Source organism: Coregonus clupeaformis, unplaced genomic scaffold (assembly GCF_020615455.1).
Source record: "Coregonus clupeaformis isolate EN_2021a unplaced genomic scaffold, ASM2061545v1 scaf0687, whole genome shotgun sequence".
NCBI lineage: Eukaryota > Metazoa > Chordata > Actinopteri > Salmoniformes > Salmonidae > Coregonus > Coregonus clupeaformis.
In genome coordinates, this window is record NW_025534142.1 from 157,006 (window position 1) to 170,511 (window position 13,506).

Genomic DNA, 13,506 nt, shown 5'->3' on the forward strand with positions numbered 1-13,506 from the left:
AGACAGTGGATAAGAAAAGAGCTGTGGGTGTTTTATAGATGCTTGGGGGAAAGATAAGCTACTCTTTAAAGCCTGCTCTGGTGTTTTTGTGTTTCAGTCAGTTTGGTGTTTTATGTTCTGTCAGCTACAGTTATGACCTACAGTAATCCAAGCGTGCTTGAATGTATTTATTATGTGGTTAGATATCAGTGCACAAATCAACATATCAAACATCGATCAATTCAAATCACTTTAACACTTTTATATGTACAGTATCTCTCTGTGTGTGTGTGTGTATGTGTATTGCAGACAGATTACAACAGCTGGGCATTACTAGCCTAACGACCCACACTAAATTATTCCGCTGCTCTGTCGTTCACTACATACTTTAGTCTGAGACTGCCATCATTGAAGTCATTTGTGGTGGCGAAGTGCATGAGAGGCGTTGTACAGAACAAAGTCATCAGCGATTGGATCTTCTCTAACCAATCAGACTATCAAAGCCAATGACACATTTTCAAACTGCCACTTTACCCATGTGTGTTCTGGCTCTGGCCCATCCATTGGTTTCTGGACCAATCAGAAGGCCCGCATGTGTTCACATTCGGTGAAGGGTCGGGGAGGTACTGGGCGGATTTGATTATGCTGAACCTCAGGGCACCGGTCTATGGCCCTTGACATGAACAGGCAAAAGCGGTGAGGGAGGAGCACCCTTCTAAATTCTAACAGTAATCTGCGCTGCTAGGTCATGTTGTGAAAATACCAGCATGGTGCATCATCTAGAAACATACATCTCTTTTCCATAAAATATATGTTAGAATTTTCAAACTAGTTTTCATTGGGAAGGCAGATAAAGCGTTTTTATCAAAAGCAATCACTTTTGCATGTGAAAACACAGAATCCTACTCATTACTCCACGTGCTTAATTACATCACTTTTGTTTTGAGCTGACTTTGCCACAGGCTTTGAATTGGGCACCTGGCTCCAAAACGAATGTAACCAACTTTCACCAGGTGTAAAACACGCCTAGCTGGGCGCAAGGGATTAATCGAATCCCCTCACTCAGATGCAGACTCATTGCGTTGAAGGAGAAGAAACTAACTCCTTGGGCGTGGAGTAGCGTTTGGCCAGAGCAAGGAGTCTGGGTAGCCAGGCAAGGGCATTACCTTCTCTACCACAATGTTTGTCCAACTTGAATGTTTAATAAAGTTGTTTACTTTTTTATAATGAACATTGTTTTGGGGATTTCTTTGAAACCCATAATTACATAAAAGTATTACTTTTACCTTTTTCCATTGAATTCAAATTTCCATGAAGAAAGAGTGATATTTTGCACCAATACAGTGTATCAATAGATTTATGCGAATAAAAGAGGTGTGTCCCCCATGTCTAGGTAGACTTTGAACTACAACTCCCAGCATTCAGACCCATTCTAGATTTGTCCGTAGTGCCACGTCATTTGATGTCACTGCCGCACCTGCGCAGCCATCTTGTACTTCGAGCGAGGAGCGGACACAGAAAGATAGAAAAAGGAGAAGGTAAACCTGTCAAATCAGACGAAAATAGGAATGTCTGTAAACGTTATATAGTCTCATAACGATTAGACAGCCAAGAAGGACAAGGGGAGTTAGAAAATACGGTGAAAGACATCCAAGTCCCTCGGATATTCAGACCTACAAGTCATCTTTTGCCTGTGAAAGCGGAGTGAGAGAGAGAGGAAGGAACAGTGAAATCGCCGACAGAAACATATCCCGAACGTCAGTCAAATCATGAATCCAGAATAGTGAGTAGACTCATCGCCAACACAACCACTAGTATATTTTACACTCACTTGCCTTTTGTAATGTCGCATGCATAGATCGAACATGTTGTTTTATTGTAGTAGGGCGCGGGCAATTCCATAAATGTGAGTCTCGAGCGTTATTTAACTAGATATTCAGCCAACGTCAGCTGATCGCTTGTTCGTGCCACATAGTCAGCTAACGATATCTAGCTTGGTAGCATACGTTTTACATAAAACTAGCTAGCTATCATGTCATTGTTATCAGTATTGTCAATGCACATAACTAATTAATCCCTCAAACATCTGTCATTTATATGTGGCCCTGAAATGAGAGGACACGCGCGTGAAACCCCTGCTCTGTGGCGTGTCGACCGGAGAAATAGGACGTGGTGCTGAAACGTCACACCGGCGCACTAATTTACAGTAACATAGCTGTCTTGCTGCCTATGGAGATCTAGCTAACAAACAGCAATGCTTACTTTGAGATCACTTTGTCAGAAACAAACACACACCCTCCGTTATGTGATGGAACTCTCTTCTTTGTCTCTAACGTTAGCTAGCTAACTAACGTTATGTTAGGGCCAAAACATAGGTTGCTACTTGCTAACTATACGAATAGATTGGACATGTGCCGGGTGATAGTAATTTAGCCAGCACATGACGTCTCGGTACATAGCAAGCCTATGGACGCCGACCCAGAAACCATAGGTGATGAATTATTGTTGTAAAAGCCTCTGTGAATACTTATCTTCGTGAATGTAGTTGTGTGCGTAGAAGACATCGCCACATCACAACAAAGTCTGCGTTTGGGGAAGAGATTGCCACATACATACACCCAGTGTTAGTTTCCATAGCATGGAGGTGCTTTGGCAGAAAAACGTGACACATCTCGATTTCAGTAGACACAAGAATAGCTCTGTCATTGCGCCACTTCTGTGCAGTGGAAGTGTGTCAAATGCATGTGACCTTGTTTTGCTGAGAGAGTTGATGTGAAAGTACTACACCGTAATATGTACTTACTCACAAACATTTCTGAGAGTTCCATATCAGTGAATGAGTTCACCATGTACTGGCCGTGACCCTGTCCTATGTAGAAGTAGTTGCTTGAACACAACTTGATATTGGTCAATCAGTTGGTTGCCTCAGGAGTGTCTTTCCCCACACTTTCTCTCTGTTGGGCCTTAGATAGCCTACAATTCTAGGATATCTATCCTAAGAAGAAATTGACGCAACATAACATCAGTAGGGCTTATTACTGGAGTTAAGTAGCAACACTGTTTAGAATGTCTAGTCTTTGGTCTAATGCTGGATGCTTTCATTTCAGTGACTACCTGTTCAAGCTCCTCCTTATTGGTGACTCCGGTGTGGGAAAGTCCTGTCTTCTGCTCCGGTTTGCTGTAAGTATAGTTACCGTATACTATGACTGTACACAGTTATTTAGTAAGTGTCGTTCAGGTGCCTTTTTTCAAAATGCAGCTTCCAGAATCTGTCTGACTGTTCTCTCTCTTTCTCGCTCTCTCTTCTGCCCTCTGTCACTCCCTCCCTTTCTTCAGGATGACACCTACACAGAGAGCTACATCAGCACCATCGGCGTAGACTTCAAGATCCGCACCATCGAGCTGGACGGCAAGACCATCAAACTGCAGATTGTGAGTCTGACACAATGAACACTGCAGCATGCCTCCACCCACACCACAAATAAGAAGTGGCTGTTAGGAATGCTTAATTTTAATTGGAAAGCTTAGCCCCAGCTATTGCTATGATGACTAACACTTGAGGTTTTGCACCGCTCCCAGCTGTGTGCGTGTGTGTGATCTATTATAGTGTAATAGGATACTGTTTTGGTAGGAGAAAAGGCTGTACCATTACAAACGGATACATCTGGTAAAACAGGAGGAGCGGCTCCCCCCGCCTTCACTCCAATAGTGGCGCGGCCCAACTCCTGATTTTATAAAGGCTTGATTTGATAAACGGTTCAGTAACCTAGTTATGTTGCTTAGTTTTACGTCCTGTGTTTGCTCTGTAGTTTAACACCTCGCCCTAAGGCTAATCAACAGGCCTGGGATCCAGTTCTGTTCCCACCATGCCTCTTTAGATGCAAGGAGAGGAACTATAGATGTTAGTGTGGTATTCTAATGACCATAAATACCTAACTAGTGCTATTCCAAATGCTTTCAGGACAGGAATTAATGGAACTTGGGTGATGACAGGTGTGTGTTTAGTTATTAAAATTAGCCTGTTTTGTTTGATTGTGATTAAACAACTCTCTCCCCTCCCTCTCTCTTTTGTCGTTCTCCACTCCCTCTCTTCCAGTGGGACACTGCTGGTCAGGAGAGGTTCCGCACCATCACCTCCAGTTACTACAGGGGGGCCCACGGCATCATCGTGGTCTATGATGTCACAGATCAGGTGGGTTATTAGTTCAAGGGGGGATCTATGCTTAAAACTCTATTGGGTATTTTTTAAAAAATCAAATATTGTACTTCCCAAGTTCTTTTGACTTTCAAAAATGATGTTTAGCCCCCTAGAGTCGATGTCTGCGCCCTCACGGAAATCTAATTGGCATAATAAAAACACCCCATAATAATCTGTCAGTTTAAGCTAGAGATATGTTTTTTTTTGCATTGGATGCATCTCAATCCACCGCATCCGCCAATGTTGCACTTCCGCATCTGCGGTGAAAGTTGACACAAAGCTTGTCAGACCATGAGACGTCCCGAAAATCAGGCCTCACAAGACTCATCTGAAGGTCCCCGTTGTACCAGTTGAAAAAATGAATGGAAGTATATATGGAGACTGTTTAGTGCCAGAAATAAGGGGTTAAATACATGTCAAAAAAATAAAATGTTTCCTGATCTTTATATCGCAGATATAGAACAGACACCTCAGAACAAACTTCCTTTAGATTTCTTTTGGGGCTATCTGTTGTTCCATGTAGTGAATGTGTTATTCAATGCATTTGTATGGGCTAATAGCAGTAAGGACAAATAAAATGTTTAAACAAATATTTGTTAAATATTTTTTGGGATACTTCAAGGGGTCTTACATTTCAAAATCAAATATCAAAATGATCCTTCGTATGACCTTCTTAAAACAATTTCATATAGCTTAGTAGAAAAGCCCCCTCCCCCGGGTTAGACAGGGCTTAGACTCTTATGGGTAAAAATCCCTAAAAATGGCCACTGTTTCTCACATGCCTGTAGGATAGGCAGCCATACACTGTGTGACTAAACTAATTCTGTCCTGTGTGCTGTAGGAGTCATACAACAACGTGAAGCAGTGGTTACAGGAGATCGACCGCTACGCCAGCGAGAATGTCAACAAGCTGCTGGTGGGGAACAAGTGTGACCTCACCACCAAGAAAGTGGTGGACTACACAACAGCCAAGGTATGGCTACAGGGGCATTTCTATGATTTGAGGACATTGGGGGCTTACCCCAAAGCCAGAGGGGGAACCCTAGTAGAGTGTTGCAACCGAGGACAGGTGATTTTTACATCCTACGTGCTTCAGCACTCTGCGTTCCCGTTTTGTGAGCTTGTGTGGCTTACCACTTCGCGGCTGAGCCGTTGCTGCTCAATTTACAGTTGACCGGGGTGGCTCTAGCAGGGCAGAAATTTTACGAACTGACTTGTTGGAAAGGTGGCATCCTATGACGGTGCCACGTTGAAAGTCACTGAGCTCTTCAGGAAGGCCATTCTACTGCCAATGTTTGTCTATGGCGATTGCATGGCTGTGTGCTCGATTTTTATACACCTGTCAGCAACGGGTGTGGCTGAAATAGCCGAATCCGCTAATTTGAAGGGGTGTCCACATACTTTTGTGTATATATAGTGGCTTGCGAAAGTATTCACCCCCCTTGGCATTTTTCCTATTTTGTTGCCTTACAACCTGGAATTAAAATTGATTTTTGGGGGGTTTGTATCATTTCATTTACACAACATGCCTACCACTTTGAAGATGCAAAATATTTTTTTTTGTGAAACAAACAAGAAATAAGACACAAAAACAGAACTTGAGTGTGCATAACTATTCACCCCCCCCCAAAGTCAATACTTTGTAGAGCCACCTTTTGCAGCAATTACAGCTGCAAGTCTCTTGGGGTATGTCTCTATAAGCTTGGCACATCTAGCCACTGGGATTTTTGCCCATTCTTCAAGGCAAAACTGCTCCAGCTCCTTCAAGTTGGATGGGTTCCGCTGGTGTACAGCAATGTTTAAGTCATACCACAGATTCTCAATTGGATTGAGGTCTGGGCTTTGACTAGGCCATTCCAAGACATTTAAATGTTTCCCCTTAAACCACTCAAGTGTTGCTTTAGCAGTATGCTTAAGGTCATTGTCCTGCTGGAAGGTGAACCTCCGTCCCAGTCTCAGGTTTCCTTCAAGAATTTCCCTGTATTTAGCGCCATCCATCATTCCTTCAATTCTGACAAGTTTCCCAGTCCCTGCTGATGAAAAACATCCCCACAGCATGATGCTGCCACCACCATGCTTCACTGTGGGGTTGGTGTTCTCGGGGTGATTAGAGGTGTTGTGTTTGCGCCAGACATAGCGTTTTCCTTGATGGCCAAAAAGCTCAATTTTAGTCTCATCTGACCAGAGTACCTTCTCCCACATGCCTTTTGGCGAACACCAAACGTGTTTGCTTATTTTTTTCTTTAAGCAATGGCTTTTCTTCTGGCCACTCTTCCGTAAAGCCCAGCTCTGTGGAGTGTACGGCTTAAAGTGGTCCAATGGACAGATACTCCAATCTTCGCTGTGGAGCTTTGCAGCTCCTTCAGGGTTATCTTTGGTATCTTTCTTGCCTCTGATTAATGCCCTCCTTGCATGGTCTGTGAGTTTTGGTGGGCGGCCCTCTCGGCAGGTTTGTTGTGGTGCCATATTCTTTCCATTTTTTAAATAATGGATTTAATGGTGCTCCGTGGGATGTTCAAAGTTTCTGAGATTGTTTTATAACCCAACCCTGATCTGTACTTCTCTACAACTTTGTCCCTGACCTGTTTGGAGAGCTCCTTGGTCTTCATGGTGCTGCTTGCTTGGTGGTGCCCCTTGCTTAGTGGTGTTGCAGACTCTGGGGCCTTTCAGAACAGGTGCATATATACTGAGATCATGTGACACTTAGATTGCACACAGGTGGACTTTATTTAACTAATTATGTGACTTCTGAAGGTAATTGGTTGCACCAGATCTTATTTAGGGGCTTCAAAGCAAAGGGGGTGAATACGTATGCACGCACCACTTTTCCGTTATTTATTTTAAAGTTTTTTTTTTTTAAACAAGTTATTTTTTTTCATTTCACTTCACCAATTTGGACTATTTTGTCCATTACATGAAATCCAAATAAAAATCTATTTAAATTACAGGTTGTAATGCAACAAAATAGGAAAAAAGCCAAGGGGGATGAATACTTTTGTATCAAACAAATAGGCTGATAGTGGTCTGCGAGAAGCATATTTTATTATAATTTTTTCACCCCAATTTCGTGATATCCAATTACGATCTTCTCTCATCGCTGCAACTCCACAACGGGTTCGGGAGATGCGAAGGTCGAGTCATGCGTCCTCTGAAACATGACCCGCCAAACCGCGCTTCTTAACACCCGCCCTCTTAACCCAGAAGCCAGCCGCACTAATGTGTTGGAGGAAACACAGTTCAACTGACGACCGAAGTCAGCCTGCAGGCGCCCGGCCCACCACAAGGAGTCGCTAGAGTGCGATGTGCCAAGTAAAGCCGCCCTGGCCAAACCCTCCCCTAACCCGGACGATGCTGGGCCAATTGTGCGCCGCCCTATGGGACTCCCGGTCACAGCCGGTTTTTACACAGCCTGGAATCGAACCCGGGTCTGTGGTGACGCCTCAAGCAAAGAAGATAATATCTCAGGTAAAATGTATCATATCTTTTGAATGGTTTAGGCGCACACGGTTTTCAGTAAAGTAATAGCGAAACCATGACCGTCACAGTGCTGTGCTCAGTTTTTCCCCATGGCATACTGCCAGGCTTGTAAATTATGCACCGTTATGGAAACTCATATCAGGCGTACAGCCTGCAATTTCGAAATTATTAATCCATCAAAAGGTTTGAGGCACTACACAAAACAATTAAGTAGCTAATGTCGTTGTTTTGAGCACTCGATATCTCTAGAATCTATTTCCTAATCAATGTGGGAATACAACATCGAATTGGCTCTTGAGGGGATCAATAGCATAATATTGGATCTTTAACTTATTTAACATTTTTATTAGTGCATTTTCAACTCAGACAAAATTACAGACCATACTTTTCACAATGAGACACTTCGTACAATACCCACATTTTTTACCTTTTGTCGCTCTGTGCAGCATCAAATTGTTTTATATTTAATGAACATACTACCTTTTTTTTTAAACCATGGACAATACATTACCTTTTATGTTTTATATCTATGTTTAACCCTATTTATTCTGTCCCTGTCTGCTGCCTGCAGGAGTTTGCCGACTCCCTGGCCATCCCCTTCCTGGAGACGAGTGCCAAGAACGCCACCAACGTGGAGCAGGCCTTCATGACCATGGCTGCTGAGATCAAGAAGAGGATGGGACCCGGGGCCACGGCCGGAGGGGACAAGCCCAACCTGAAGATAGACAGCACCCCAGTCAGGCAGTCTGGCGGGGGATGCTGTTAAACCGGACTCTGTTCTGGATGCTCACCTCCTCCCTTCCCTCTCTGCCCGGGGCTTCACCTCCTCCACCTCTCCATCCTCCACTCTTCATCCCTCAGCCTCCCTCCCATCTCCATCCCCCTTTCTTTCACCCTACAGAGAACCACTGGGAACAGGGTTGAGCGAGGGATGGGTGGTCAGGTAGAGGGAGAGGTTGAGAGAAAGGGATAGAGGGGAGGAGTTGAAGGGCTAGAACTGGGGACTGACTTGAAGACTATCTCCCCTAAAAAGGTGAATGGGGAAATTTGTTTTATTTTTTCTTTCATTTTTGCTGAGCGATGAGGTAGGAAGGTAAACATATATGAGAAAAGATTGGTATTGATTTAGAGGGGGACTGGGTGATAGAAGATTAGGTTTTAGATTCTGCCGAGCGCTTATCTCTCACTCTCACACACACACATACACACACACACATTGAAAGTGGGTCGTGGGTCAGAGTGATTCTCCCATTCGCGATAGTCACAGGTATGGGTCTCTCTTTCCTTCAGTCTGTCTTTCATTGCAACCCAGTGAAAGTCATATAGCAAAATTAAGTTTAGTGTGCTACGATAGTCTGTCGTCTGTCTATTGGGCCTATTTTATCTCAGACTGTTGGGGTGCCTTGTCATCTTAAGTCTGTCTACAGCATAGAGTGAGTCACGTGCACCATCTGGTCCACGTTTTATGCTTCAAATGCAATAGTAACACTCATGTATTCATGAGTGTCTGTCCATCCGTTGTACAAACTGAATTGGCATTGGGGCAGAAAGCAGACAGTTGTGTGCCACTGCCAGCTTACTAACATTCTAGTGAGGTGGTGGTGAATCATCGACGTTATTAATGTATGAGGATGCGGGATGCCCATTCGTTGTGCTTTCCCCCAACCATCTCTAATCGTTCGCCTTTTCTGACTGAATGAATGCATCAGCAGATATGGGCGAGAGGAGAGACTCATACACTGCAGTCAGTGTGAAGAGGGTATTCTGGGGGTGGTGGGACTTCTCGTAGACCGTGAGATTTCGGTTGATTCGACACTCCTTGCAGATAATGAGAGCTTTTGGTCGAACTTGGAATCACTCCAATCCCCCTCCCTCCATCCCTCTACATGCAGAAGGGAGGATGTAGTGAGAGAGAAAGGGAGAGGGTGAGATACTATGTTTTTGTTTTGTTCTGTAATATATGGTGTTAGTTAGCCCACATCACTTAGGATTTCACATATTAAAGAATAAGAATAAGAAAAAAATATATATATATGTGAGATCTGCTTAGGTCATGTTTGTATGTCTTTAAGTTGTCATGACACTATATATGACATTATAAACTTGGTGGTTCGAGCCCTGAATGCTGATTGGCTGACAGCCGTGGTATATCAGACCATATACCACGGGTTTGACAACATTTATTTTTACTGCTCTAATTACGTTGGTAACCAGTTTATAATAGCAATAAGGCACCTCCGGGGTTGTGGTATATGGCCAATATACCACAGCTAAGGGCTGTGTCCAGGCACTCCGCGTTGCGTCGTGCATAAAACAGCCCTAGCCGTGGTATATTGGCCATTTACCACACCCCCTCGGGCCTTATTGCTTAAATATACCTAAGGTGGTTCTTCAACATACACAGATAGTACACACACACACACACAGATAACGGGGCATGACATAGTACTAGATTAGGGGCGGGCGTAGATAGGGGCTTGGGCAATGCAACCGATATTCAGCAACGAATTAATAGGACATTGCTCTGACACCACAAATTGGCAATATCCTACATTTTGTGTTCATCTTAATAGATTATTATTAATATTGTTTCATTGGTATTATTGCAATGAATTTATTTGATATTGTTATTTTCTGTATAATTTTTTTCCAATCGAAAAAGCTTGTACAAATTGCTTGAAATGCTGTCAAACTTACATTATTGGGTGGGTGGGTTGGGATGTTGTTTTGTGGTTGTTGCTAGGGTTGACCGGGTCGGGGGAGTTTGTCTATGAAAGCTACCGTTCCCTCCTGTGCCTTACTGGACTCTTTAAGATACTGACCACATGCATAACTTGTGTTGCATGTCACAGTCACACCACAGGTTCTTTGTCTTAGCCATGACCGACTTCTCAGACCGTGTTTCCTTTGTCGTCACGTGTCCCACAGTGCATTTCCTTAATGGTTGTCATGGTTTCATGTCAGTTAGTGTGGTTAAGCAGCGTAGACAGTCCGTCACGGTTTAAACGGCCCAAGAGGTCCTGACCTAGCTAATTATGTTCAAGAGGAGTCCCTACTCAAAACCGAAGTCTCCACACAGTACTATGACCACATGTCAACATTACCTCAGATGCTCTCTCTTTAGATCAGTGCGTGAATGGTGTTCTTCAATCTTCATCATTGTCAACTGCTGGTTCCTGTAGCCTCTATATAGACTTAAGACATGAAGTGTTTGGCGGGTCAGAATGTGTGTTAATGGTTCCGGCTGTCCTGATTTCCCCCTCCTACCGTAGCCTGCCTGTGGCGTTCCCTTCCCAGTCTGTCCGCATGGTTCTCATGGCAGTGTGTTATTTTTCAGCTGCATTCCTATGGAACTATGGAGCCTTGCAGGAATGTGGAGAAAACCGTCCAACCCCTGACCTTAACCAATCCTGGTTTTTAATTGAATGCACTGCAGTACAGCGAACAAGGCTTCTAAGCTTTGATGTTTTCGACAAACAAAGACTATTGGCCTTCGTTGATTATTACAACCTCCGTTTTCAACCCTTTTTTTCAAGACAGTTTACAACTGTAGAATTAGGCATGGTTACAATGGGACTTTGGGAAGATCTATTCTCTGGCTTTGTTGGGAACCAGGACTAGACCTAAAGATGTGACAGCATTATAGTGCGCCTGTATGTGTGTGGAATCGATACGCAGAAAGTGATATTCCTTTTGTTCTCATGGTTTCCCCTTGTCTTGGTCTTCACAGTCTGAAATCGTCCAGTAGTGAGTGTGTAACAGTTCTAATCTTGTACCTGTATAGCTTTATAACTATGTAAAGTGCAGGCAGAGAGGTTCTTACTCTAAAGACAACTATACAAGCATGTTATGGTCATGCTATAGGGTCATCGAGCCTGGTCGCGGTCCTAGATTCTGGTTCATTGGGTTGAAGTGTTCGACTGTGCTTGAGCGTTCGGGGTTAAGAGGGACTGACTGGTCTTGGCATGCAGACTGGATATGAACTCCCATCAACCTCCCCTTAAAGCCAATCCATTTATTAAAACTCACAGAATCCAACAATGTTCTCTGACCGGTTCCAACTACTCATCATTGATAACGGAATCTCGCTTGGACTTCGGGAGCATTCCTGGTGTTACTGGTTGGTCTTTGAGAGATAGTTGAAATTCCTCAGCACTTAAGGTGGCACGGCCTTGTCCTCCGGGCTCAGAGCTCCAGGTAGTGATGTATGCTATGCATTCCCCATGCAATTGCAAAGTGCAATTTCAGCCTCTACAAACTGATGTCCAATTAATACTGATGAGTTAGTGAGCTCTTGCTGTCTGCAGCATATGGCTACCAACCAGTCTATGGCATTCATGTCTAGAAGAGTGATGTGAGGGCAGAATGCAGTATCTGATGATTTAAGTGTGAACAGCAGGTTTAGAGAAGGCGTGACTCTTTATATGTGGGGTAGTAGATACAGTAGCCATCTTAGCACTCGTCTTTTTAGTAGAGGCCTTACAGATGGGGTTTAGCCTACTGTTCCCACCCTGTGACACAATGCAAGACTCAACTGGGCTGGATTGTGCCGGCTCATTTTACACTTAGGCAGTTTGGTGTGATGAATTTGAGAATGTGGTAGTAATCAGCAGACTCACAGGTAGGAGGGGAGGGAACAGTAGTAAGGAGGTGAGGGGGGCGGGTGGAGATGGGGTTGGGGTTTGTGTGCGTAACATTCCTGCTTTTTGAACACAGGCTGGCTTTCTGGCTTTTCCCTCAAATCTTACATGAGTCCTTTTGCGAATTAAACGATTGTTTGAAACGCTCCACAAACAGACACATGCACACTTGGTCACACAGACACGCTAAAATGGACTTTTCACGCCATAACAGCGCAAGTCTCCTTTTGATTTGTTCTGAATATGCTTTTTCCTTCCAAGAAGTCTTCATAGTCTACTGATTTTTAATATATGAATTGAAAATATACTGTGGTAATGTTGTGTCCGGTCCATCGAAGGGTAAGAGGGAGGGGCAACACATGGGTGGAGTTAGGGGTGAGCTTTGGTTGGGTGCTTACTCTGAATGGGATTATGATGGAACTACAATCTTGCTAGAATCCCTAGAATGGTTTTCCATGTCATTATCACACTTGTTTGTTGCTCTCCCATGGCTTAATAAAGGAACACACGTTGTTCTTTAATACCGAGCACAATGCAGGTACTCTCCTGACCGTCGGCACTTTTTCTTTTCTGTTTTCGCTTGTCCACTTTGGCGCTCTGTCACACTGCTGATTTTGATCATGTTTTTTTTTCTGTACATATTATAAATATATATATATATATATAATAAAAAAGATCAATGTCAACATGGGTGAACTATCTTATTTCCCTCATGTACTGTGTATGAATATCAGTGCACTGGTGTGTGAATGTGTACATGGTGTAAGTGTGTTTATCTCCCGAGTGGCGCTGTGGTCTAAGGCGGCGCTGTGCCACGAGATCCTGGTTCGAATCCAGGCTCTGTCGTTGCCGGCCGTGACCGGGAGACCCATGGGGCGGTGCACAATTGGCCCAGCGTCGTCCAGGGTAGGGGAGGGAATGGCCGGCAGGGATGTAGCTCAGTTGGTAGAGCATGGCGTTTGCAACGGCAGGGTTGTGGGTTCGATTCCCACGGGGGGCCAGTATGAATAAAATGATAATAATGTATGCATTCACTAACTGTAAGTCGCTCTGGATAAGAGCGTCTGCTAAATGACTAAAATGTAAATGTAAGGACAAGTCCATGTCAGCTAGTGTCTCCTCTGCACTAGCCTGAATCACCGCCGTGGGGGCCAGAACACATCCAGAATCTGCTATCTGCTCTAACATTGAGACAATGGGGCCTGTCATCTC

At 44.0% G+C, this 13,506-nt stretch overlaps 1 protein-coding gene across 1 annotated transcript; it reads left to right on the forward strand.

Annotated features, from left to right (window-relative positions):
- Nucleotides 1-1,448: 1,448 nt before the first annotated feature.
- Nucleotides 1,449-9,833, forward strand: LOC121554475 (ras-related protein Rab-1B). The gene is made up of 6 exons (XM_041868073.2): nt 1,449-1,762; nt 3,087-3,159; nt 3,316-3,411; nt 4,076-4,171; nt 5,019-5,150; nt 8,226-9,833. The coding sequence occupies exons 1-6, from the start codon at nt 1,749-1,751 to the stop codon at nt 8,418-8,420; spliced, it is 606 nt and encodes a 201-aa protein (XP_041724007.1). The 5' UTR covers nt 1,449-1,748; the 3' UTR covers nt 8,421-9,833.
- Nucleotides 9,834-13,506: the final 3,673 nt, after the last annotated feature.

Excerpts from the sequence above, each read along its gene's own strand:
- LOC121554475 (XM_041868073.2), top strand. Across the intron at positions 3,160-3,315 it reads GTCTTCTGCTCCGGTTTGCT|GATGACACCTACACAGAGAG; the intron begins GTAAGTATAGTT and ends CCCTTTCTTCAG. Across the intron at positions 5,151-8,225 it reads TGGACTACACAACAGCCAAG|GAGTTTGCCGACTCCCTGGC; the intron begins GTATGGCTACAG and ends TGCTGCCTGCAG.